The sequence below is a fragment of the Acartia tonsa genome, chromosome 6 (assembly GCF_053477335.1).
Source record: "Acartia tonsa isolate MP-2025a chromosome 6, ASM5347733v1, whole genome shotgun sequence".
NCBI lineage: Eukaryota > Metazoa > Arthropoda > Copepoda > Calanoida > Acartiidae > Acartia > Acartia tonsa.
Window position 1 is genome coordinate 53,527,529 of NC_137265.1, and position 27,860 is coordinate 53,555,388.

General features: G+C 34.1%; 1 protein-coding gene across 1 annotated transcript; it reads right to left on the minus strand.

The window, feature by feature from the left end:
• Window positions 1-1,097: 1,097 nt before the first annotated feature.
• LOC145323165 (uncharacterized) lies at window positions 1,098-27,609 on the minus strand. The gene is made up of 10 exons (XM_080165559.1): window positions 27,546-27,609; window positions 7,142-7,206; window positions 6,518-6,566; window positions 6,191-6,252; window positions 5,002-5,058; window positions 4,507-4,572; window positions 3,887-3,949; window positions 2,496-2,641; window positions 2,150-2,226; window positions 1,098-1,736 (listed from the first exon to the last, which is right to left on the minus strand). Exons 9-10 carry the CDS (start codon window positions 2,222-2,224, stop codon window positions 1,098-1,100), a joined length of 714 nt encoding a protein of 237 aa, XP_080021685.1. The 5' UTR covers window positions 2,225-2,226; window positions 2,496-2,641; window positions 3,887-3,949; window positions 4,507-4,572; window positions 5,002-5,058; window positions 6,191-6,252; window positions 6,518-6,566; window positions 7,142-7,206; window positions 27,546-27,609.
• Window positions 27,610-27,860: the final 251 nt, after the last annotated feature.

Here is a 27,860-nt window from a genome sequence, read left to right on the forward strand (position 1 = left end):
CCTGTTAATGCTAGTTGTTCATCAGTTAGTATATTTTTAGGAATAGAGCTTTCTCCTGATATTCCATCAGTTTTTCCAGTGAATGCTTTCTCAGTTTCTCTGCTAATTGTCAATGGATCTGATATTAGCTTATCAAATTTACTTGACTCCTTTATTGAAATGTGATATATTATTTCAGCTACAAGTTCTTCATATACTGTCTTATCATAAGCAGATGTAACAAGCTTATGATCAATTATCTGGTTCAACCAAGTTGTTACATCATCAACATCTTGTAGAATAAATTGCTGACAGTTGACACAGGGCTTTGTGGTTTCTTCATCAACAGGCAAATGTGGAACACATGCAGCCCTGACAAACACCCAATCTTTGGGAAGCATTCTTCCAAATAATTTCTGCATGAAAGAAAAGTGCTGTCTTGTTTGATCTGAAGCATCTTTAAGTAGTTTGAGTTTATCTCCTTGATCTTTAGGTCCAAATTTAACCTCTATATTGAAAATAGCTTTATACTTAGGAATTATCATGATGGTGTCCCATTCAGTCTTTTTTCCTTGTAGGCTAAAATTATAAAACTGATATTTGTAAAAGTTTCTTAATTTATCATCAGGGATCTTGTATAGGAATGTATTTTCAATTTTAAAATGATATTCTTTGGTATTGCAATTTTTCTCTTTAGACAACTTTTTTCTTTTAGGACTTGGACTAGAACAACACTGTTCTTTTTTTGAGCTGTCAGTGTTTATATTCTGGAAATCAGATTGATTGTTCTCAACAACTATTGCCTGTTGCTTTGATTCATTATTGAAACGTTTTTTGTCTACCTGACTTTTTAGCACCTAACATAAATGAAGCTAATATTTCACATGTTTTAATTTTTTGTTGATGTTTAAATATTAACTAATATTATGATTGAATAAAAAAGAACAACAATGGAAAGACAAAAAAGAATTTATAACAAGTTTGATGAAAAGTAAGTTATAGATATCTCAAATTAAGATAATTTATTTGTTAGAAATAAAATAATTATGCCTTAAATGATTAAGTGAATATAAGGATTTAAGGAAAAATATATAGGTAGTTTATCTTATGAAATATTATTATTCCTGTTTAAACAGCCAGTTCTGTGGGCTTTGAAATTCCAATGGATTTTCCCTCCACTTTTTATGTTCCTCAATGCAAGACTTCAATATACCCTCTTCAACATCTTCTATTTCAAGGATCTCCTTCATTCTTTTCTCATACTCATTAAATTCTGCAAATTTATCCTTGCATCTGGTATCTTTCCCTTTTCTATCTAATTGGTGAATGCAATCAGCTGCTTGAAAGCCAAGGAAGATGAATGATTCCATTTTTAATTCTCTAGCTTCATTGACAAGCTCATGATGTAAACATTCCTCAAGATATTTATCCAAAATCTGAGCATCTTGCTTTTCCCTGCCCTTGTTTCCTAGCACAGTTGGTTTCTTAGGTGTTACAAAATGATTTGGAATAGCTATAATCTTACACTCTGGATCAAAATAATAATCAGCTACTTTCTGTTTTATATCTTCAATCTTTTCTTTGACTAATTTTATTTTATTGTCTCCTGCAGGGCCTTGAAAGTTAATACTCAAGTTACTAAATTCTTCAGCTAAATTTGATGATTGAGAATCTTGTGATGATAAAGGGCAAACTCCAAATTCTAATCCACAAGTACAATTGGTAGAAGGAATTGTAGACTCAATCTCAACTTGCTTCTAAATATATTCTGTGTTAACACTTATCATTTAGGTTCCTTTCCAAATAATTTCTGACTATAATATAATCATGTCCACTTAACCCCTTAATTTAGCAATCTTAAATTTTAGGTCTTTTTTCTAAAAGCAAATAACTAACTCATTTTTAAAAAACTGGGTGAAATATATTTATGTAAAATTTAAATCATTATTTTCTATATAGAAATTAATAGAGTAGGATTTTGGCCTTTGCTAGAAAGCAGCAGAAAAATAGAATCAGCTTTTCACTGAATTTGACTTTTTCTGAACAGGATTGATAATAAGTTTTGATTGATACTTATTCCAAATATGCTTTTAGCCTAACAACTTTCAATATTTTTTAAAGTCATAAGATATCTTTGTATAATTTCCATGACTAAAGACAGAATACATACCTTTTTAGTATCACTTCCAGGACCTGCACAACCTATGTTTTCATCTATTTCAGTTCCGCTGCCTAATTCCTCCATTTCTAAATAAAAGTTTAAAGATCATATAACTAAAGACAAAAGTATTTATGGAGCTCTTCCATCAAGTAGAAATAAACAATTTTTATTGTTATCATGTTTAATTTTAATCACCAGAATTATGTCAAAGATTTTTTTTAACTACATTTTAATATTTGTTTACTCAGATATTTGAATCTTCACTTTAAAGAAGAATTAAATTGCAACTGTTAATGAAATATTTTGCTTTAGAGAAATTATGATATATAAATTTTAACACCTTAGCGAAGCTTACCTAAACCCAGAATACAGCTATCTCATTGCAAATTAGCTGTAACAGCACTCCCAACTGTAGTTGTGGCAGCCAGTGAGTCTAGAGAATCTAAGATCTACCAGTTTCTATATTTGCAACACTCTCGCTGGTTTTGTAAACAAAATTACCTAAAATTGAAAGAGGTTTAGTAAAATAGATAAAAATATAAAGTTAAGTTTTATTTCTTTTTAGAAATCCTGTGGTTAAGTGCTACTCCTGCTTCATCCTAAATAGTGATAGTTACTCTTTAATTCAACTAAAATTTATGTAATTTACTTCAAATTTGTCATTGTTGTCTATGAAAATATTTTTGTGTTATATTATAACTAGCGGCTACGCCCCATAGAAGCCTCTAGTGGCACTTTAAATGTTTGGTTTTGTTTAAAAATAATGCGATACCTAGCTATGTTGCGTATCAGTCTCTGTACGTAAAAAAAAAAAATTCCGATTTTTTTGTGATTTCTATTTGGAGGGTGGAGGTACCCTCCCACAAAATAGTTATGAACCTTCTCAGGACCTATGACAAGCTTCCCTGTTAAGGAGAACCCGATCAGTTAAGCGGTTAGCAGATACTTTGGTACAAACAAATAGATAGACAGACAAACATCCTATTACTTTATTATAAAGATTGTGTTTATTTTATCATGATAAAGATAAAACAAATTATAAAATATAAATCATAGGATGACAACATTCATAGCAAAGACATTGTAAAATATTTATGAAGTTGAAATAAATGTAAAGATACAAAAAGCTTGCATGTTAAAAACACAATAGTAAAGTAAAAATTTACAAGAAATTACAGCATTCAATATTATTTAGTATTTCCATTTAATTTCATAATCATTTCGACTTTTTTAGAAATGACTCCATATCATTGTGGGTGGACACAGAGAGCCAAGTTAAACAGACAAAGAAGTTGTAGAGTAGAGATGCCTTTTGGATATCTTCACAAAAGTTTTTATGGGCAAAAATCATCTAATATCTTATCGAATCATAGAATGACTGTTCTACTATCAGCAAGGATAATTCTATTAATAAGCAGCAAATCATTAATACTTCAAAATATTAAATATTAAGAGTAAGAAAAGAGTAAAAAAAGTAAGAAAAGAGAGATAGAGATAAAAACAAAAAAGATTAAGAAAAAGAGGGACAAACAGACATACCCTACTTTTGAAGTAGATGTCTACAAAAAGGTAATAATTATATTTTACCTTTTACCTGTTACGGACTGAAGTAAGGGTGGACAGATGGACCAACCCTAATTATAGAAAATCTTCGCTTTAAAAAAGAACATAGAAAATGTAATTGATAGATATACATTAGACATAGAGTAGCTGCGCCACTAATAATTATGAAATATTAAAACTTACCTTCACCACGCAGAAGATAACACCAAGGCCAAGTTATTCTTTAAGAGCAAAGCTTCTCTTAAACTAAATAGATAAAGACGGCTATTAATAAATATACTGGCTCTACAAAGTGTTGCCCTCCAACAAATATGTTTCGTAATTTTTTTCAAATTAATTTTGTTGCTGGTATAAGCTGCATTTGTTTGTTAATTACTTTAGGTCAGATTAGGTTAGGTTGGGTTATATTGGGTACTTTGTAGCCTCAAATGGGTGGGGCTTTTCATTTTAAATTTATTTAAACAAAGGAGGTGGGGGGTTATATGTTCTAAAATTGCATTTTATATGAAAGCACCCATATACTTTTAAAATATTTTGAATATTAATGATTTACCCCATCGTATTATAAACAGCTTTCCGCGGATACTAAAATGAAAGGTGAAACCCAGTTTTGTTGGCCCTGACCGACCAAAGGCCTGGGATAACAAAACTGGTGTTTATTTTATAATTTTTATTTTAATATCGGTGGAAAATTGTTTGTAATAAGATGCTATATATGATTTTTCAGTATGGCTAAAAACCGGTTATAATTCATGACGTACATGATTTATAGAGTAGCTGAGCTTTATAATTATATTTCTTACCTGAACAACTCAGAAGATAACACCAAGGCCACCAGAGTTATTCTAAGGAGTAAGGCTTCTCTATAACTAAACAAAAGATACGTCTATCAATAATTACATCTTAAGTACCTAATCTTATTTGTTTTTTGTATGAGCTTTGGTTAGAATTATGACTTCTTCAATATTATTTGTTAACAGTTTTAGAAATTAACCTTTAACGGTTGGGGGGGGGGGGGAGGCGTTAAACGCCCCCCCCCCCCCCCTCCGGTTTTTTCTATCTCATTTTCTGTGTGTGAAAGATAAAGAGCCCAAACTGCGTGACTTTTTAAATATGGGTATGACACATAACTGAGAGTTGGAATTTTTTGACTATCTCCATCCTGGCGGGCACAGGATGCCAACAAACCTTTTTTTTTTGGGGGGGGGGTGGAGTGATGAATTCAGAGGAAAGTACAAACATAACCTGGTTAACGAGTAGCTGCGCTACTTATGAAAATATAAAATATTAACAATTACCTAAGCACAACAAATAATAAATGATAAGGTCAAGTTCTGCTTAGTAGAAAAGCATCCCTATAAATAGAAAGTAAAAATTAATAAAATCATTTTTAAATTTCATCATAACTTCTTCTGTTTTTAGTAGCAAAGCTAATCTATAATTCGAAATGTCCGTCCGTCCGTCTGACCATCAGAGACAGAAAGGAGGAAATGTGATTTTTTCGGCTCCTATAAAAGATAGAAGGCTTTCAGGGATTAAATATGTTAACATTCTTTTTATACTCATTAAGTTTCATTAAGATTCGTCAATTAATTGGGGTGCCAGATTAATTCCTAGATTATTAAGATTTCATGATTTTCTTTACTCCTATTCAAGATAGACAGCTGATATTTTTAAGTATTAAATAAGTTCATCCCCACAAAGTTTCATTAAGATTTGCTTATTGGTTGGGGTGCTAGATGGATTCCTAGATTTTTACGTTATAAATCTTACAAGGTTTCGTCATTTTTTAGATTAATGTTTTTTTATGAAACTGCTCTATATAGTTTTTTTTTTCTCGAATATACAACCATAATTTTTGAGCTTCGCTACTTATGGATGTTGTCATTCTTGTTATTTTTTGTTTGTTTTTGTATTTAAATTTCAAAAATAAAAAGTCCAATGTAAATTTTGAGAGCAGTAAATAATTCTTTTAATAAAGAAACAGTATGTCTGTCTGTCTAAGCTTTTTTATTTGGGGTTGGTAAAAAATTTCTAAGTGGGGGGGGGGGGTAAAATGGCGCGCGAAGCGCCCCGCAAATTTTTTACCCCAGAGCTAAAATTATCTTAGTGGAGGGGGGGGGGGGGTAGGGTAATTACCTCCCCTGAAATGTGTTGGCAGGGGTAAATTTTTTTACCCCCCCTAAAATTTACCCCCGGGGTAAAAAGGTACCTACCTAATTATGAAATATTAAGTAGTAAAAATGAGCGCGAAGCGCAAAATTTTTTATTATTATGGATTATTTATCGGCACCCCCAGGGTAGGGGTAAAATGGAAAAAAAATTAGGGAGGTAATCATCACTTTACCCCCCCCCCCCCCTTTAGACGTCCGTGACAATTAGAGTAGGTGATAACTCTACTTAATATATATTTTCCTTATAATGTATCCTTATAATAAAGTACCAACGCATCCCACTAACCGCTTAATTGATATGGTTCTCCTTTACCTTGTAGCTTCTCAAAGGTCCTGGGAAGGGTCATAACTATTTTTGTGGGACGGTACCACCACCTACCCAAGAGAAATCACAATAATTACAAAAAAATATTAAAAACGCCGCCTAACGAAAACATGACTAACCCCATACAGCGGCAAAAAATATTTTTGGTAAACAGCTGGTTTTAGCAAAGATTGAAAAGAAAATATTATACGTGCTTCTGGAGGCCTCATCAGCCAGCAGTAAGCTAATAAATAATATATAGAATAAAACTGACAGACATAATAAGATACATAGAGTAGCTGTGCTATTAAACAATTATGAAATTTTACTCCTTACCTAACTATGATAGATAACTGCAAGGCTTGACAGCAAAGCTTCTCTTTAACTAAAATAATTAATACATCCATTAATAACAAAACTTTTCTATAAGTGTTGCTCCTTCCATCCGTAACTGTTAGCTCTTTTTGTTGATATAGACATGTTAGAATTGTCCTATCAAATTCAACAGTTAAGAACAATCTAGAAAGCGTAGCAACTCTATAATCATTACCAGAAAGTCTGTGCGTTCATTTAAAACATGTTAATGTGATATGTGTATCCTATTCATCTGTTGTTTGAAATACTGATTCCTAGGACAACATAGTGCAATGTTATAAGTGACGCATCTCTATAATCAAGTCTTAAAAATGTAAATATGTCCACTAACAGTATCCTGTACTTAATCAGTTTTGCATTACATTTACTTAAAATTTGTTTAAGCGTATATATTTTATTCTGCTTATTCAGTTTTGACACTCTACAAGTGTTAATGTTCGTTTGTCAAATTATTTTAGAGCTTCGCTTTTATAGATGTTGTCATCCTTGTTTTTTTTTATAGTTATAGGTTTCATTACATTTCCTACATAACCTAAATATAGAGTAGCTGCGCCACTTATGAAAATATATAATTTTATTACATACCTAACTAATACTATAGATGATAAAACAAAGGCCAAGACATTCTTAGGATCAAAGCTTTTCTACAACTAAATTAATAAACACGTTTATTAATAATTCTAACCCATGTGTGTACCTAGCCAACTCTACATCTTCCTTATTTTCTTTACTTTTTCTTGTTCAAAGCTTATTCAAGCTAATATATCAGTAAATTTTTATTTATATTGTAGCTGCGCTAATATCCAAGAAAAGGGAGAAAAAGCTATTTCGAGGAACGGTCTGACTTACATTAAAATTTTTTGGAGAGAGAGAGAGAGGGAAAAAATAAGCAAGGATGACAACATCTGTAAGTAGCAGAGCCAAAAACTTTTCTATAAGACGACGGGCAAAGAATTTAAAGAACAATTGTTAAAATCAAGAATATTGGAGAAAAAATCACAAAATTTTTCTGACATATTTCTTTATCTTTTAATATTTGATTTTTGTATGATAACTGATAGACTGATGGTCAAAGTAAATTGCGTACTTGATGCTGAAAACAACGGAAAAATTTAATTTTGATACTATTATCCTTGAAAACTTTGAATATCAATCCAAAAACACCAAAGATATGGGAATAGTTATTTCTCGCATCGTATAATAAACAGCTTTCCGAAGGCATGGGCTAAAAAAACTGGTTTTAATCTTATAATTGTGCATTCTATATTCGTAGAAAGCTGGATATAATACGATTCTAGACATATTTTTTTTCGTATTGATGAGAATCGGGCCCTCCCCCGAGTACCGGGGAAAGGGTCAGCCTGACCCCTCCCTATGCTTTAAAATTAATGATAGATTTTGACAGCCGTATTATGGCTAAGCTGCATTGTTTGGTTCCCCCACCCCTTCCAGGGATGGGGGATCATTGTTGCCCATTTTGATTAATGTATATATAGTTATATTGATTTTGCTTTAGTATTATTTATTCCAATCTGTGTATTTATTATTTGTTGTATTATAAAGTAGTAACCTTTAGACCCTGAATAAAGTAACATCTGAATGGACTTTGTTTGTTATTTAGTGATAGCTAGAGAAGCCCAGCTTCTCTATAATTATAGGTGTCCACGTCTGTTCGCACTGCCGTAGTCATTTGAACTTGGGTAACGGCCATTTAACCGAGGCGGTTACCACAACTTGGTGACAGCTGTGTGAGATTACGGCAAAACACAAGTGTAGAGCAGACGCGCAGCTGAGGCTAAGGTACTCCCAGCAGTGAAACTGGCAAAAACTGACACAAGCAACCTGAATTACCCACCCTGGATAGCAAGGTCTAACTCTGTATCCGGCAGTTGTGGAAGCGAAACCTAGCGAAAGACCACGGAGAGCGGCGAAATTCGACGGAGAACCGCGGAGAGCGACGAAATCTAACGGAGGATTGTGCGCTCAAGGGCTGAAACAGGCCAAGTAATTGCAGACGGCTGAAACAGGCCCATTACTTACTGCAAAAGATAGCGGGATTCGAACCCACGGCGCTGCAGGACGGGACATTCCCTGCCGCCACCACCTGGATTCGGACCCACGGCGCTGCAGGACGGGACATTCCCTGCCGCCGACTGGCTGAAGCAAGCAAAATAGCCGAGAGCTGTGAGCGAAAATCCGAGTGTAGTGTACCAAATAGGAGAAAAAACTACGCTAACCCCAAGTATCCTGAGAGGCTACAGCGCAGCCACCCATTGAGAAAAACAGATATTGTATCAGATTTTATGGATTGCCTCCCTGGTGTGAAGGCTAAACAATAGATTTATGGGCAGGGTTTGGTAAACAATTGCCGTGACTTTTGATAAGCCAAAAATAGAACCCAGGTGCAAGCTAACAATGCATTGTTAAACACTCGGACCCCCAAACCTGCAGCACGGCAAATACACCCCCCTATCCCAACAGAAGGGGAGGGTCCACCCATAAATTGAAGTAAATACAATCTAAGGTGACATCTGATAAGCCAAGGATTAAAGGAGAAGCCCACCTACCTTATAACCCAGTAACCTCAAGCCCGCTGCACCCCCCTCCCCACCTGGGGAAGGGCATCCTTACCCCGTCCCCTCACGCGTTCCCCCTTCTCCCCGCACTCGGATAAGTCCGTCTACCGTGCAGAGACAGAGACCGGGAGAACGGAGCGCATTTCACGGGTTGCGCAGAGAAGCTCAGAACGCAACGAAATCTGACGGACAAAGGAGATAAAGCGGACCAATGAGAGAGCAGATTGAGGGATAGATGCGCGTTTCACCTGTGTGCGCGCTCTGACGGCGCATAGGCGCGTTGTGAGAAAAGGGATTTCACACACACACACAGGAGGGGAGCTACTCTATAGCATACAAAATATATATTTTTAGAAAAAAACTTGCAAAGCTCCTCCCCCTATCTACAGTGTGATAAGGAAAACTAAATCAGTTCCTGACAGCAGTTCAGACCCTCAACAACTCTCTAGACCTACCAGCCTACCCTAAAGCTCAGAAGCTAGTGACAAGTATTCTAGTGTACACCTATTTTAGATCTTTGTAGCTTAAACTACCAACCAAGTGATAAACGGTGTTGGCTGCTAGGCTAGAGAGCCATAAGTGTAAACCACCTATAGTATTGACTTAAAACTTAGTGTCCCGCCGCTGAACCTTTGACCGGATGGACTTCAGGGACTATAGGCAACACTCAACAGAGCCCATCCAGGCCTATATCTCCACAAAGTGCGCCCTGTACAGGGAGGCCTACAGCCACGAAGATCTGGAGTTGCTCATTGATGAGCTTAACCGTGGCATCCGCAACGCCAATGTGAAACGTGAAATGATGGGACATGAGATCGCCTCGGTACCTGAGTACACGAGGCGTGCCATGTTCACCGTGACCATGATCACCAAGCAGCTGAAGGAGGGTGTATGCCTGGTGGACGCCACCGACGGACTCACGGGATCGGCCAGCGTCCAGTTGCCCCAGTATGATGATTCGGAGCCAATGGAGATTGGCGCCTTGGCTCCGGGTCTCCACCAGATGGGGAAGGTTGCACCAGACGACGCCTCCAAGATTCCAGGCCGCTGCTACCGCTGCCATGGGAAAGGCCACCGAGTCAGAGACTGTCCTACTCCTATGGAGGTCAGCCTAGAAGAGCGACACACCCAGTCCCGCCGTGACCGGCCTGCCAGATGTGAACGTTGCCACTACGCAGGCCATACGGCAGCCGAGTGCAAGGCTGACTGGGACCAGGTAGCCGGGAGGAGACACGTAGCCGGCAAGGGCGCTAACTCGGGAAAGCCCAGCTTCTCTATAATTATACATGTCCACGTCTGTTCGCACTGCCGTAGTCATTTGAACTTGGGTAACAGCCATTTAACCAAGGCGGTTACCACACTTATAACATTTACTTTGTTATCATAGAAAACAGTATTAAAAATCAGATCAATAGGATTTTTTTATGACATAAAAATTTGATTACGATTATAGAGTTAATATGCTTTCCATATCGTAATAACTACACTGTTAAAAATAATTTTTTTATTTAGTATCAATTGATACTCTGGAGAGTATTGGACCCATAAGTACGCTACAACTATATAATTAATATATAACACTATGTAATACTATATAACACAATAATTATTACTATACAGAACCCATACATTTTTTAGTATCGATTGATATGCTCTAGGGTACTGGAAAATACGCTGTAGAATAGTTTATTAAAATAGTAATATTTGATACCCTCTATCGTACGGGAAATTACGCTGTAGAATAGTTTTTAAAATAGTAATATTTGATACGCTGTAGAGTATAGGACAATACGCAAGAGAAAAGTTTATTAAAATAGTAACTATTCATACCTTCTAGGGTACGAATCTGTACTGTAAAGAATAATTGAAACAGACACTAATCATGCACACCTCTCATGGAAGATGAAAAGTTACTATTTATGCTCAGATTTATAGTTTTGATTTTTGTAATTATGACTGACCATAGTTTTTATTTTTAAGGATCATGTTTAGCCCTAAACATCTTTAAAGTCATTTTTTACTAAATTTACATTTAAATTACTGTTTTATGGCTCTGCTTGGTATGTTTGTTGTTATAATAAAATGTATATGTACATATAATAATCATATATTATAAACTGATCTTTCATCCAAAGTATAACAGTTTCATACCCTACAGGGTATCAACAATTATGATAGAGGGTATCAAAAATTGCAAAGGAGAGTATTAAAAACTTACTTCTACTGTATTGAATTTTATTCCAAAGGGTGTATTGGATAATACTCTACAGACAAATACATTATTTAGTACTACATGTTACTCCACAGAACAATAACTAATACTCAATACATTATTGGAAACTTCCTTGTAGCGTAATGAGGTTTTTTTCCTAGAATGTACAAATTGATACTATACATTAATGTAAAGAATATATCGTATTATCTGATGCTATAAAAAAAAATTATTTTTAACAGTGTACTGCAAGAAACACCATGCAAAGTTTGAAATCTATAGGACTATTTTAACATACCTAGACATACGTAAAAAGTTATCAGTTCCAGACGGAAGGACGTACGGACTGACCCTAATTATAGAAAAGCTTCGTTTTTAAAAAGACGTTATTAGAAATTCCAAAACAAAAGCTAGGTTTATAAAAAGATACCTAACAAAGTCTGTATCTTTAGTAGAAGCTGAGAAAATCTGTTGTAAAGAGTAAAAGCGACTAAATAGCAGCTTAAAAGCAGTCCGGCCGCTATTGATGCTTTATACTTATTTATGCTCCATATTGAATGGAATGTTGACAAAAAGTTTTAGCCTTCTCTCTTTTACAGGAGCCGAGAAAATCAGTTTTGAAAAATATAAGCGGCTAAAAAGCTTTTTCAAAACAGTCCGACCGCTATTGATGTATTATACTTAATTATGCTCCATATTGATGGGAATGTTGACAAGAAGTTTCAGCCTTCCCTCTTTTACAGGAGCCGAGAAAATCAGTTTTGAAAAATATAAGCGGCTGAAAAGCTTTATCAAAACAGTCCGACTGCTATTGATGTTTTATACTTAATTATGCTCCATATTGCTGGGAATGTTGACAAGAAGTTTCTATCTTTTATAGTAGCTGAGTAAATCCCATTTCCCCCATAGCTTCACGGAAAGACTGGCTGACTGGCGGACAAAGTAAATAGAGTAGCTTCGCTACTAACAAAGGGAGATGTAATTTCACGGAAACATTGCTTAGATCTTTTAAAAAGTGCAGCTCTTCCATAGACGTCCAAGGGGGGGGGGGGGGTAATGGGGTGATTACCCCCTCCAAGCGAATTATTTTTTTATTTTACCCCCCTCCCCCCAATTTAAAATTTACCCCTACCCTAGGCACCCCCAACCATTTAGGAGGGGGTATTTACCCCCCCAAACAATTTTAGGGGGGCTAAATACCCCTGCCCCCCACCAAAATAAAAAATCTCTAACAAAAAATTTTTTTGTGCGCTTCTCGCGCATTTTTAATTCTAAATATTTAATAAAATTTAAATTACCCCCCCCCCCCCCCCACAAAAAAAAATGTTATCCCGGGGGAAAATTTTGGGGGGGGTAAACTAAATTTAGCCCTGCCAACAGATTTCAGGGGAGGGAATTACCCCCCCAAGCATATTTTACCCCCGGGGTAAAAATTTTTTTTTGGGGGGGGGGCCCGGGGGGGGGGGGGTAAAAAAAATTTGCGGCGCGCTGCGCGACATTTTAAACTACTTTCTGAAGATTAATATTTTTTTATGTATTAACTGTATATGTATTAATATTTGCTACACCCCTAGAAGCCTATAAAGGAGGGGGGAGGGGAAGTCGACCTCCTCAAAATTTAAATTAAAATTAAATTTTTTTAAAATTAAAAAATGGGAGAGATTCTAGTGGATTACTCTAGGGAGGGTGGAGATACTCTTCCTCAAAAACTTTCCCTTCCCTTGAAGAATCTTCAATTTAAAAGAGAACCCTAATGGTTCAATGGACAATGAGATCCTTCACTAAAGACAATAAAAGCTTACTTATTTATAGAATATGTTAAAAAATTATTGTAAAATAAAAAGTTGACAAGCAACTTTTAACTTCAAAGTTCAAACTGTGTAATTAATTGTTCCATAGATACTCAAAATCATTTAGAGTTATGTTAGAGTAGCTTATTTTTTATTGTCTAACTGTAAAACTTTTATTTAATGATTAGAACAAAAGGAATCTACCAACAACATAATTTTGGGGTATTATTACTTTCTTGGGGCGATTTTATTTGGGAGGGTGGATAAACACAAATGGTAGGTGGGGGGAGTTAGAAAACATGCCCCCCCCCCCCCCCCGCATTAAGTGCCCCTAGACAGTTATTTCATCCATAGATCTAAAGGGATAATACAATGGCCAATAAATGGATGTAAATCCCCAATAATGATGCAAAAAATTACCTCTTTTGTAAATTACAGTTAGTGACTGAAACGTGTGGACACTCAATTTAATTAAACAACCAACAAAAAGTCACAAAAGTCCCAAGAGAAATTAAGCCAACAAATAAAAAAAAACGTTATTATAAAACTTTTGGGACTAGTGTACTTAACAGTCTAATGTCCCCTCCCCCCCTGGCTCATTATTTATGAAAAAACATTTTTCTGCATGAGGTCTCAGATTTTGATAAAAACTTCCAGTCCCCTTCATTTGGTCATAAAACTAAGGGCTGGGTGATTTTTAACCTTTTTAATCCATTTAAAATCCGATTTTTCGCGCATTTTCTCACTGTGGTGTTTTCACAATGAAAGAAAGGCATTTTTTCGTGATTTTCAAGTTTAAAATTTCTACATTAATTCTTAACTTACAGACATGTTTTTTTATTAAATTATTCCTCCAGATAGGTACAATATAGAAACTTTCTTAAAAATCACAAAAATCAAGAATTACTGTATAACATTTAGAAAAGGAATAATGATAGGAAACAATTCCTATTTAAAATATATAGGATGTATGGATGATTGTTTGACTGATTTTGCTGATATAAATAATTTCATAGAAATCAGACAGATCTTCTAAGCTTAAATTTACAATAGACTTAACTGTAATGATTTTCAATTGTCTTTAGACATAATTATTAATTAAACTTCACAATCACTTTGCTTATGATTATGTTTAAAAGTTGATATAAAACTAAAATGTGTTATCAAGTATATTTATATATCATGTGTTTAACAACAAGTTTTTAAGTTATCAACACTCAAAAGTTCTGCTAAATAAGGACAACATCCATACAAGCGAAGCTCTAAAATCAGACGATAAGCGAACATTAACACTTAGAATATCAGAACTTAATAGGCAAAATATCACCTATTAGTTCATAAAAACAATTAATTCAAACTTGTCTTTATATCTGCTGTGGTCCTAGGACAAACGCAGGAGTCCCAAACGCAGAAATGGACAAACGCTGGAGTGGACACTTAACCTAACCTTACCTATTTTAAACCATCTTTTAGGTTTTGTTTATGCCTAACCACTGCGGGGGGCTTATTTGTACTTTCATATCTTAACCTAACCTAATCTGTATAGAAATACTTAATAAAATTAATATTTTAACACTCCTGTGTTTTTCCACTCCTGCGTTTGGGACTCATTCGTTTGTCCTGGAACCTCTGTTGTAATATTGCGTAAGGTCATATTTATAATCTAGGCTTGTTTAAAGATTTGCTTTGCTTTGAATATTGTTCCTTGTTTGCCCAGGAATCATTGTTTCAAACATCAGATGAATAAGATGATATTATCATAAAATATGCCAAAAAGTTAAAAATTCTCATATTTAAACTATATGATAATTATTATAGAAATGCTACGCTTTATAAAATTTAGAGAAAATTTTAAAGTTGTAAATTTTCAAAACTTATATATCAAAACAAGGATGACAATATCCATAAAAGCGAAGCACTGAAACAGTAGGACAAACGGACATTAACACTTGTACAGTGTCAGAACTGAATAATCAAAATGTAAATGGATAAGAGTCGAAGCAAAATTATAAGTAAATTTGTTTAAAAACTGCTTGATACAGAATAATGTTTATGGACATACTTAAATTTTTAGGACTTAATTATAGAGTTGCTTTGCTTGTAATGTTGAACTTTGTTGTCTCAGAAATTAGTATACTAAAAATCTGATCAATCGGATAATTAGATCATATAAAACTCTGTTGTTAAAAAAGTAAAAAATCTACATGTTTCAAATGGACGTACGGACATTCTGGTAGTGATTTTAGAGTTGCTACGCTTTCTAAATCGTACCTAACTACTACAGGAATCACCATGCAAAGTCGATAGGACAATTCTAACGTGCCTAAATTTACGAAAAAAGCTATACGTTACGGACGGACGGATGGACGTACAGACTGGCCAATCCTAATTATAGAAAAGCTTCACTTTTAAAAAGCATAATAGTCGGAAGTTTTACATAAAGTGGATGAAATAAAGTCAAATCTACTCATCAAAAGCTACACGTTCATGTTATCAAATCTCTGAGAAACTCTGAGAAAAAAGTAAAGAGAATAAAAGCAATTAAGAGATATGGACAGACATACATTAGAATTGTTTGAAGAGCGACAAAGATAGAGAAAGAAAGAGAAAGAGAGAGAGACAGAGAGAGAAAGAGAGACAGAGAGAGAGAGAGAGAAAGAGTGACAGAAAAAGAGAGAAATAGAGAGAAATAAAAAACAGAAAGGAAAAAAGAAAGAAAGAAAACTGTCTAAACACAATACACGAATTTTCAGTATTGACTAGAACCGGTTTTAATCCAGAGTATATGAATACTTTGATAGTTATCTATAATACTAAGTAGAACGATGTCTGTCCTTCTGTTTGTTTGTCTGTGTGTCTGTTTGTCTGATCGAGTTCTCCTTTACAGGGTAGCTTCTCATAGGTCCCGGGAAGGTTTATAACTATTTCCCTGGGGGGTGGGACACTCCCAAACCCCCCCCCCCCAAAAAAAAATGAAAAATCCCCCCCCCCAAAAAAAATTTTCTTTTTAAAACAAAAATTAGAATAGTGGGTTCGACTAACCTACCCCCCCCCCCCCAAAGAAATTTGGGTATAGTCCTTTCCACAACATCCCTCCATAAGGGGCGATTTGTCGTATTATAAAAAATGGCTTTTTATAGGTTATTTTAGGTTAGGTTAGGTTATATTTGGTTAGGTGATTGCCCCACAGGGTTAGGTAATTGACCCCGCAGGGTTAGAGCCCCCCGCAGGGGCTAGAAATAGGAGAAAACTTACTGTGAAAAATACGAAGAATCGCCCCTTATGGAGGGATGTCGTGGAAAGGACTATACCCAGAAATTTTTATAAAATTTTTCTTTTAAATCTAAAATACGAAAAATTGGTTTGATCAAACCTCTTGGGGCAGAGCTCCTAGAGTCTAGGGGCGAAGCCGCTAGCTTACCATATTGTACTATAGACAGCTCCGTGGATAGTAAAAACAAAAAAATTATAAACCCTGGCATTCGGTGCTAACCAAACTGCTATTTTTTTCATAATTTTTCATTTTAATATTTATACAAAATTGTCTGTAATACCAAATCTTACATGATTTTTCAGTTTGACTCATAACGGTTTGCAATCCAGTAATATTTTTTCGAAGCTATACTGGAAAAGTATTTAAGAATTACAGTAGAAATAAGGATGACAACATCCATAAAAGCGAAGCTCTGAAACGATATGACAGACGAACATTAACTTTTGTTGAGTGTCAGAACTGAATATACTAAATATGAAAATATAAGGTTTGACAAAATTAAACGTAAATTTGTTGCAAAACTTCTTAAATATAGAATTCTGTTTAAGGACATACTGACATTTTTAATTCTTGGTTATAGAGATGCTTTGCTCTTAATATTGTACCTTATTGGAATAGGAATCAGTAATCAAAAAATCAGATCAATAGGATGATTTAATCACATAAAAAATATTTATTAAAAAAGTAAAAAAATCAACATGTTTAAAACGGACTAAGTATACTAAAAATCAGATCAATCGGATAATTAGATTACATAAAACTTCGTTGTTAAAAAAGTAAAAAAATCTACATGTTTAAAATGGACGAATGGACATTCTGGTAACAATTATAGAATTGCTACGCTTTCTAAATCGTACCTATTTACTACAGGAATCACCATGCAAAGTTTGAAATCAATAGGACAATTCTAAAATGCCTAAATTAACGAATAAAAGCTAACTATCTCGGACGGACGGACCGACCCTAATTATAGAAAAGCTTCGCTTTTAAAAATATAAAGAATCCTGCAAGAAATACACCGCTCTAACAGCTGAAAGACTGCCACAAGTAGAACCCATACCCTATACTTGAAGCCTTCAGCTTTAAAAACAAAAAGTTTTAGGCATTTCAAAATGTCATTTAACTAAAATAAAGAGTTTTTTACCTTGTGACGTTTGTGTAATAACTATAAACAACTGTAATATTAAAATAAAAACGTGTTCATTTTATATGGCGAGGAAGAGATAAGACTAAGCAGTTGAAAAACTGTTTATCTTTGTTTTTTGAATATTCGATATAAATTAGAATATGACGTGGATAATTTATAACAAATTTTTTGTTTAATGGATATATTATTACTTGGATGTTGCACCAGATTTTTATAAACCCTGAAACTCTGATAATTGGATGAGCGAACTGACCAATGAATTGGGTTTATATTAGCAATTGACGACTAATTTACCCCTGTCAATATGTCCATGTATAACCTACATCCATTTCTTTTGTTATCCTATTATATAAAGTAGTAAGCTTTTTTTGTTTGTACCGAAGGATCTCGCTAACCGCTGAACTGATCAGGTTCTCCTTTACAGGGTAGCTTCACATAGGTCCCGGGAAGGATTATAACTATTTTCTTGGGGGGTGGGACACCCCCAACCTCCCAAAAAATGAAGAAAAAAAACTTTTTCTTCAAATTTTTCTTTTAAATCTAAAATACGAAAAATTAGGTTGATCAAACCTCTCTGGGCAAAGCCCCTAGAGGCTAGGGGCGAAGCCGCTAGTTGTGTATATATATTGACCAACAAAAGTTTCTTGTCAAATTTTAGAATCAAACTTTATACAGAAGCCTAAAAAATTACCTCACCCCCATTGAAATAAAGCACTACATTAGGACCAGGGAGGGAGGGGACATTGGGCTGTTTATTAGACTAGTCCCCAAAGTTATATAATTTAACATTTTATTATTCGTTGGATTGACAACCATGGAGACTTTTAATTAATTTTGATTCATAAAGTTGAGTGTCCTAACGTTTCAACTACCATGTGTTGTGTAACCTACAAAAGGGGTAATTTTGTTTTTCAACATCGGGTATTTAACAATTTATTTGCCATTGTCTTATCCTTTTAGAAGCCTGATATTGGGCAGACATTTGGTTTGCCCCTTCTGTAGATGAAAATTAATGGTTGAAACGTTTGAACACTCAACTTGATGAACGAACCAATCAAAATTCACTTAAGTCCCAAAAAGCCGACTAATAAGAAAATGTTATCTTAAAACTTTGGGGAAATAAACAGTCCATTGTCCCCTCTTTCTATAAAGTACAGGTATGCAAAGCTATAAGTAATAAAAAGGGATATAGTATACGTGGATATATTGACAGGGGGAAAATTTTTATCAATTTTGGTTGCTAATAATAATATGGAACTCATTCATTAGTCAGTTCGTTCATACAGTAGGAGGGGAGTATATATGCTAAAGGAGGTTATGGGAGTGTACATTTTTAGCCAGCTGCGATTATATTATTAAGTTCATAAAAATCTAGTGCATTATCCGAGTAATAATATATTGATTGTTTTAAAGTAACTGTGTTAGTAACAAAAAAAAACGTAATTAGAAATTCTAAAAGATAACAATGATTCATTTCATATTTAGAAATTTCTAGGGAATTAAACTTTATACATTTTTTTTAGCGAATCTATTCTATATCCACTTTGTCCATCCGTTTGACAGTATAAGGAAATGGGAATTTCTTAGCCTAGAACCTTTTTATGATACTTTAAGCTACGCCTCTAGTTACTTGTAAAAAATAATAAAGCTAAACTTTTTAGTGACTATTCCGATGACCTACATATGCGCATCAAGTATACAATTTTTTTTTTAAAATTTTTTTTCCGTCTGTCTGTCAGTAGAGCTTTGAGATTTATTTCGTGGTTTTCAGGGGAAATGTGATTATCTTGGCTTTTATTAAAGGTTAAGCAGGGAGGGAGAGGACATTGGGCTGTTTATAACACTAGTCCCCAAAGTTTTATAATAACATTCCTATTCGTTAGCTTATTAACTTTGGGGACTATTATTGCATTTTGATTTATTGTTTCATTAAGTTAAGGGTTCAAATATTTCAATGACTAATTATAATCTATACAAGGGGTAATTTTGTGTTAAACTTGGAGATTTATATCAATTTATCGTCAATTGTCTTATCCCTTTAGATCCCTGATTATAAGTGTCATAAGAAAAAGCCAGGATTTTTAAAATAAAGATAATAATATAAATATTATTTAAAATGATTCATAACATGGAAATTTCCACAGAATTAAACTTTATTTCTCTTTTGACAAAACAAAGATGACAATATCCATAAATGCGAAGCTTTGAAATGCTAGATTAAACGAACATTAACACTTGTTGATTGTTAGAACTGAATAAGCAGAATATTTCAATATTTGTCGAAACAAAATAGTAAGTAAATTTGTTACAAAACTGATTATATACAGGAGCCTGTAAAGGATATACCCACATTTTTAAGACTTTCTTACAGAGATTGATTTGATTTGCAAAATTCCATACGGACCAAGAGGTCCATTAAAGGAATATCATATTGTCTCAGGAATCAGATACTTTGTTTATAACATTTTTTTCTTGTTGTAATAGGAATCAGTGTCCTAAAAATCAGATAAATAGGATAATAAAATCACATACGTATTTAGTATTGTTGTTAAAAAGGTTAAAAACACATACAGGGTGTTTTTTTTAATAAGACAAAAGTATTGCTTAATATAACCCACTTGCCATTGACAGAAACTTATAATCTATATCTTAATTCCTTCATTGGGTTGGGGAGTTTTGTATAAGAAAAAAAATACTTGGCGATTTTCAACAAATTATGCCTTTCCAAAGCCCCTATTTTTGGAAGATTTTTGGATCATGACCATTCTACGCATTCTAAATCGTACCTAATTGTTATAGGAATCATCATACAAAGTTTGAAATCAATAGGACAATTCTAACATGACTGAATCAACAAAATGGGCTAACCGTTCAAGACATACGAATGGACGGACGGACCAACACTAAGTATAGAAAAGGCTTGCTTTTAGAAAAATAAAAGTTTACATTTAATAACATAATAAAATAAAATAAAAGGCCATGTTTGTTTAAAGATAAAGATAATTATAATAACTTTGGCGGTGCAAAGTCGAGCACACAGAAACACTCAATCCTCTTTAATTTAAAAAAAAATAAAAAAACGGTAGAAGTTTTTTTTATTTTTAAAAGCGAAGCTTTTCTATAATTAGGGTCGGTCCATCCGTCCGTAACGGATAGCTTTTTTCGTTAATTTAGGCATGTTAGAATTATCCTATCGATTTCAAATTTTGCATGTTAATGTCCGTTTGTCCTACCGTTTCAGTGCTTCGCTTTTATGGATGTTGTCATCCTTGTTTTACTTTAGGTCAGGTTAGGTTAGGTTATATTGGGTACTGGGTACCTTCGCGCAAGGTTAGGCTCCTGCAGGGTTTAGGCATAGGAAATATATTTTAATTTTAAACAGACCTTATTATATACATACAGACTGAATTAACAAAGCTGTCAACACCCATAAAAGTGAAGCTCTGAAACTGTAGGACAAACGAACATAAACAATTGTATATTGTCAGAACTTAATAATTAAATATAAATGTATTACAGTAGAAGCAAAATTATAAGTGAACTTGTTGAAAACTGCTTTGATACAAGATAATATTTAAGGACATACTTACATGTTTAGTACTAGAGATGCTACGCTTATAACATTTACTTTGTTATCATAGAAAAGAGTATTAAATAAATCAAATCAATCGGATTATTTTACGACATACAGATTTGTTGTTAAAAATCAACATGTTTAAAATGGACATACGAACATTCTGGTTACGATTATAGAGTTGCTATGCTTTCTAAAGCGTACCTAACTACTGCAGGAATCACCATGCAATAGGACAATTTCAACATATCTAAACCAACGTAAAAAGAAATCCATTCCAGACGGACGGACGAACGTACGGACCGACCCTAATTATAGAAAAGCTTCGTTTTTTAAAAGACGTAATTAGAAATTCCAAAACAAAAGCAAGGTTTATAAAAAGATAACAAAAATTTATTTTCTAGAAATTGTCCACACGGGATTGGATTTTATTAGCCAAGTTACTCTTTATCTCACTTTGTCCGACCATCCGTGTGTCTGAGTTGTATGGAGGAAATGTAATCTGGGGGGGGGGGGGGAGTTTGGGGTTGTAATTCGCCTCCCTTTCCAAATAAGTTTTTTAAAAGAAGAAGTATAAAAGAAAATTTGGGAGAGGTCCTTTCCAGGACCTTTAAGAAGCTAAATTGTAAAGAAGAAATGAATGAGTTCAGTGATTAGCAAGATCCTACAGTAGTGACAGACACACCCTCTTTTCCCAAACTGTTTGATTAATAATATGTTTTGATATACTTCAATGCAATGAATTTAATTTATCCCCTTTTAAAAGCAAAGCTTTCAAATAATTAGGATTGATCCGTCTTTTCGCTAATCAAGACATGATAGAATTGTCCTATCAATTCAAAAATTTGCATAATGATTCCTATACAAAATTAGCTACAAATTAAGTAGCGTAGCAACTCTATAACCGTTACCAGAAAATCCGTCCGTCAATTTTAAAACATGCTATTTTTTTTTAACTTTTTGACAGAAACTCTGCATATGATGTAATAATCCTATTTATCTGATTTTTGTAATAATGATTCCTATGGCTTTGAGGTACAATAAACTAAGCAAGCCATCACAAATTTATCTTTTGTACTGTATCCTGTATTTAAGCAACTTTGGAACAAATTTATGTACAATTTTTTATAGATTTTTATAGATAAATTAATGATCTATTTGTTAAGTTTCAACATTCTACAATAGTTATTATTTGTTTGTCCTTCTGATTTCACAGCTTCGCTTTTATGGATGTTGACATCCTTGTTTTAACATTAAATGTCCTTCCCTGTCTATTTTAATGTACAATTTCTTTCTTATCTTTGTATTTTGTAACTTAGCATTTAAAAAACAAATATTATGCCACGTTTTTTTGCCGGATGCATAATTGTTATCAATGTTTTTAAAAAACATTTCAAAAACAAAAAATCAATGCTACGTGTCTAAAACCTGAACTTTATTGTGCTCACTTTATTTGTTACTAGCGGCTTCGCCCCTAGCCTCTAGGGGCTTTGCACCAAGAGGTTTGAACGAACTAATTTTTCGTATTTAAGATTTAAAATAAAAAAGAAAAAAAAATTTTTTGAGGGGGGGGGTTTCATTTTTTGGGGGGTTGGGGGTGTCCCACCCACCGAGTAAATAGTTATAAACCTTCCCGGGACCTATGAGAAGCTACCCTGTAAAGGAGAACCCGATCGGTTTAGTGGTTAGCGAGATCCTTCGCTACAAACAAACAGACAGACAAACAAACACACACACAAACAGACAACATCGTTCAACTTTGTATTATAGATAAATAATATTAATTTCTTATAAATCGTAGTTAGAAATGCCAATGCATAATACAGTGTACATAAAGATAACAAAAAGCATTAGTACGTGTCTAAAGCATGAATTGATATATTATTATATGGATATTGCACCAGATTTTCATGTACTCTGATAAAGCAATCACAGTACGTTCGAGAAAATTAGTTTTGAAGAATATAAGCGGCTAAAAACCTGCTCCAAAACAGTCCGACCGCTATTGATGTTTTATACTTGATTATGCTCCATATTGATTGGAATATTGACAAAAAGTTTCAGCCTTCTCTCTTTTACAGAAGCCGAGAAAATAAGTGTTGAAAGTATAATCGGCTAAAAAGCTGCTTAAAACAGTCTGACCTCTATTGATGTTTTATACTTGATTATGCTCCATATTGATGTGAATGTTGACAAGAAGTTTCTATCTAATATGGTAGCTGAGTAAATCCAATTTCCCCCATAGCGTTACGGAAAGACTGACTGACTGACAAAGTGAATTATAGAGTAACTTCGCTACTAATAAAGGGAGATGAAATTTCACGGATACATCACTTAGATCTTTTTAAAAGCGCAGCTCTTCTATAATTTAGAGTTGGTCCTTCTGGAATGGTTAGCTTTTATGTTAACTTAGACATGTTAGAATTGTTTTATCGATTTAATACAAAAGTACGATTTAGGAAGCATAGCAACTTTATATTTGTTACCAGAAAGTCTATAAGTCCATTTTGAACATTTTTTCATATAGTTAGGCATATTGGAATTGTCTTATCGATTTCAAACTTGGCATTATGATTCCTGTAAAGCACATTATAAATAACATAGAAAATATATTGTATTTACCAAAATGTCCGTAGATCAATAAAAAATGTTGATTTGAACGTTTTTACATATAATTATCATCTCATTAATCAAGTCTTAACGTTTTATTCAGGGATCTAAAGGGATAAGACAATAACCATTATATTTATGTGCATCCCCAATGATGATACAAAAATTACTCCTTCTGTATATAGATTACAGCTAGTAGTTGAAACATTTGGACCCTCAACTAGATGAACCAACCAATCAAAATCCAATAAAAGTCTCTAAATTTCAACAACGAATAAGAAAACGTTATTATAAGACTTTGGGGACTAGTGTAATAAACAACCCAATGTCCCCTCCCTTTTTGTTTTTTAATAGTAGCGAAGCTTTTCTACATTCCGTCAGTCCGAACGTCTATAGATGATAGCTCATTAATTTAGGCATGTCAGAATTGTCCTATAGATTTCAAATTAGCAGGATAGTTCCTGTAACAGTTAGGTTAAATCTAGAAAGCGGTGCAACTCTATATTATTATTACATATAAATTTTGATTATAATTGATTATTGATATAATTATCCTTGATTCCTAGGACGGTTAAACATAATGCTAAAAGCTATGCATCTCTAAAATTTAGTATTGAAACGTAAGTATGTTTGTTTGTCTGACCATTTAGTTTGTTGAGCTTCGCTTTTGTGGGTGTTTCTATCCTTGTTTCTATTATAAGCAAAGATTCACTATCCTATTATATAAAGTAGTATGGTTTTTTTTTGTCTGAAGCATAAGATTTCATTAACTACTTAATTGATCATTGATCAAGTTCTCATTTTAATCAAAGCTTTAAATTGGTTCTGGGATGCTTTTGGCTGTTTGTGTTTAGATTTCAGTCTTGAGATCGTTTTAGGCTTTTTCTCTGCCGATTTCTTAATCCTTTAAGAATGCCTATAAGCCAGGGGCGTAGTCGCTAGTAACTATATTGGGGTATTATGTTTGAACATTTTAAAATTAGTTAAAGCTACTGTATAGGGGCGATTTTTATTGAGAGGGTGGTGGTATCCTCCCCCAAAATAGTTATAAACCTTCCCGGGATATATTAGAAGCTACCCTGTTAAGGAGAACCCGATCGGTTCAGCGGTTAGCGAGATGCTTCGGTACAAACACACATACACACAAACACACAAACAGACATCCTGTTACTTTAGTATAAGGATTCTTTTTTTTTGAAAATCATTTATAGGGATGCGTTTTATTTTCTTTTTAAACTAGTGAAGTCGACCCCCTTATTTTAATTTTAGTTTTAGAAATAGTTATAAACCTTCCCGGGACCTATGAGAAGCTACCCTGTAAAGGAGAAACCAATCGGTTCAGCGGTTAGCGAGATCCTTCGCTACAAACAAACAATCAGACAAACAAACAAGCAGACAGACAGGCATCGTTCTACTTTGTATTATAGACTAGCGGCTTCGCCCCTAGCCTCTAGGGGCTTTGCCCCAAGAGGTTATCAAAAAAAAATTAAGGTGAAATTCGTAAAAGGACCAAGGAAATCTCCTGCAAAAAAAAAAAAAAAAAAAAAAAATTGGGGGGGGATTTTTTTGTTTTTGGGGGGGTTGGGGGTGTCCCACCCCCCAAGAAAATATCTTAAAACCACCACAGGACCAGTAGGTATATTCCCTGAAGAGTAGAGCCCATTCGGTTCAGCGGTTACCGAGATCTTAAGCTTCAGACGGACAGACAGACGGACAGACAGACAGACGGACAGACAGACGGACAGACATCGTTCTACTTTGTATTATAGATAGTAGTAAAATGTATTAAAAATATAACTGACCGTTTGACGTCAATCAAGGACACATTAAAAAGTGTTCACTTCTTAAGTCAATAAATAATAAGAAAACAATAAAGTTTATAAGTAGCGAAGCTACTCTATAATTCACGTTATACATATGTCCGTCAGTCAGTACATAACGTTATGGGAGAAATGATATTTTAAGATATTTAAGATAGATATAGATATCAATGGCATATGTGCTTCTAGAATACATTGTCTGTCGTCCATGCTTCAAAAGACAAAAAGACTTCTTTATTTATTTTTTACATATTCTTTATTTTTCTTTTCTTTGTTAAGAGCGTCTGTAATATATAACTTGCTTTGTCCGTTTGTTCTTATGGATGTTGCCATCCTTGTTTAAGATATCAGGGATTGACGTCAATAAAGGGCACGTTAAAAGTGTCAATAAAGAAAAAAAGTTTATCTTAATCACAAAAACAAACGTGATTTTTAAAAACAAACATTTTCAGGATCGTAGCTATTCTTTATAACAAGAGTTTGTCAGATCGTCATATTGGTCTTGACCAGGTTAATGCTCAGTTAAGCGCGTATTTCCAGGGATTGACATAAGACAATGGACGATAATTGAAGTACATCCCCAATGTCCATGTTACAAACTTTTGTAGATTAAAAATGAACCAAACAATAAAATTCAATAAAAATACCCAAAAATTTTCATCCAACGAATAACATTTTGAAAAAAAAATTGGTTTTATAGTATCATTCTATTGTCCCCTCCTCCTCTGTCTTTATTGTTGTCTTAAATTTCGTAAAGTTCTAAATGAATGACGGACAGGCAGTGTGAATTATGGAGTAGCATTGCTACAACAAAATAAAAACTCATGTAACCTCCCCATCCCTCCTGGCAAAATTAAGTGGGAAGGACAAATGTCCCTAGATGTTCCCTCCCCCTACACCCCTCTACAAACCCTTTGACACAAATATACACCCTAAAACAGCTAAAAATGTTGAAAAGTTAAGTTCCAGCTCACGTAAATGTTTGTTTGACTTTCGAGTGTGTGGTTGATTGTATAGAGTGGTGTTTTCGCCCCCCTGACAATAAACTAACCCCCCTACTTGTTGTTCGTATGTTGTATTTATTACATCCCCCTCCTCGATTTTGATCAAGGGGGGTTGTCTAAATTTGGGAAAATACAAAGTAACGTAAAAATGTGCGTACTAACATACCATAATTACAGAGTATCTGCTCTACAACAAATTCATATTTGTTTCAGTGGACAGCATTTAAAAATCCATTCTATTTAAAAACAAATATGACACATCCAAAGGTAGCGAAGCACAAAAAAAACTATGGATGAACAAACACAAATAGCGTTCGGTTGTCAAATAAAAGAGAGAATATGCACACAAAAAAGACATTTGATTTAATTTTACCACGCCCCCCCCCCCAAAAAAAAAAAAAAAAGCTTGGACGTCCTCGGTTCTATATCCATGTTTTAGAGTCCTAAAACATATACCTCTCGGCAAAATAGGGATAATGCCTTCCCATATCAATTACCTTATAGGGGCGATTATACTGTCAACCCAGGATAACTATAGGGAGCCAAATCTCTCATTTACTGCTGAGAGAGAGGGGACAATGGGCTGTTTATTACACAAGTCCCCAAGGGGTAATTATGAGTATCATCACTTGGGGTGTACATCAATTTATCGGCCATTGTCTTATCCCTTTAGATCCCTGCTTTTTCTTTCCAAACAACCAGGGTAAAGTAACGCCCAAAAGACAACCAACATGTTGATTGCACGGCCTTTGTCTGGAAGTCCCATAAAATTGCGAATGTTTTGATTCCAGGCATTTTCCTTACACTGACTGACTGTCATGCACCTGGAATTTTTCACGTCTTTAGTTATGACGGGGTGTTAAGTTTTAAAATCATTAGATGATTTAAATAAGTAAAGCTGGGAAACATATACGCAATCCATAACATGGCCTATTTAAATAGTAGCTACGCACCTTATAAAAATGAAAAGTTTAACACTTACCTAAACACAGCGATAACAGCAAGGCCAAGTTATTCCTTGGGAGTGAAGCTACTCTATAACTAAAATAATAAATATATCACATAATAAAGCTACCTTATTCATGAGTACCTAACACTATGTATTTCTTCCTCACTTTGTTTTACTTTCTTTTTCATTTTTGTAGTAAAATTTCGACAGTAAAACCCTTTTCAAGTTTTAAAATCATTAAATGATTTAAATAAATAAAGATGGGAAACATAAACCCAATCCATAACATGGCCTATTTAGATAGTAGCTACGCTACTTATAAAAATGAAAAGTTTAACACCTACCTAA

Excerpts from the sequence above, each read along its gene's own strand:
- LOC145323165 (XM_080165559.1), bottom strand. The coding sequence starts at position 2,224 with ATGGAGGAATTAGGCAGCGGAACTGAAATAGATGAAAACATAGGTTGT. Across the intron at positions 1,737-2,149 it reads CTGGAAGTGATACTAAAAAG|AAGCAAGTTGAGATTGAGTC; the intron begins GTATGTATTCTG and ends GAATATATTTAG.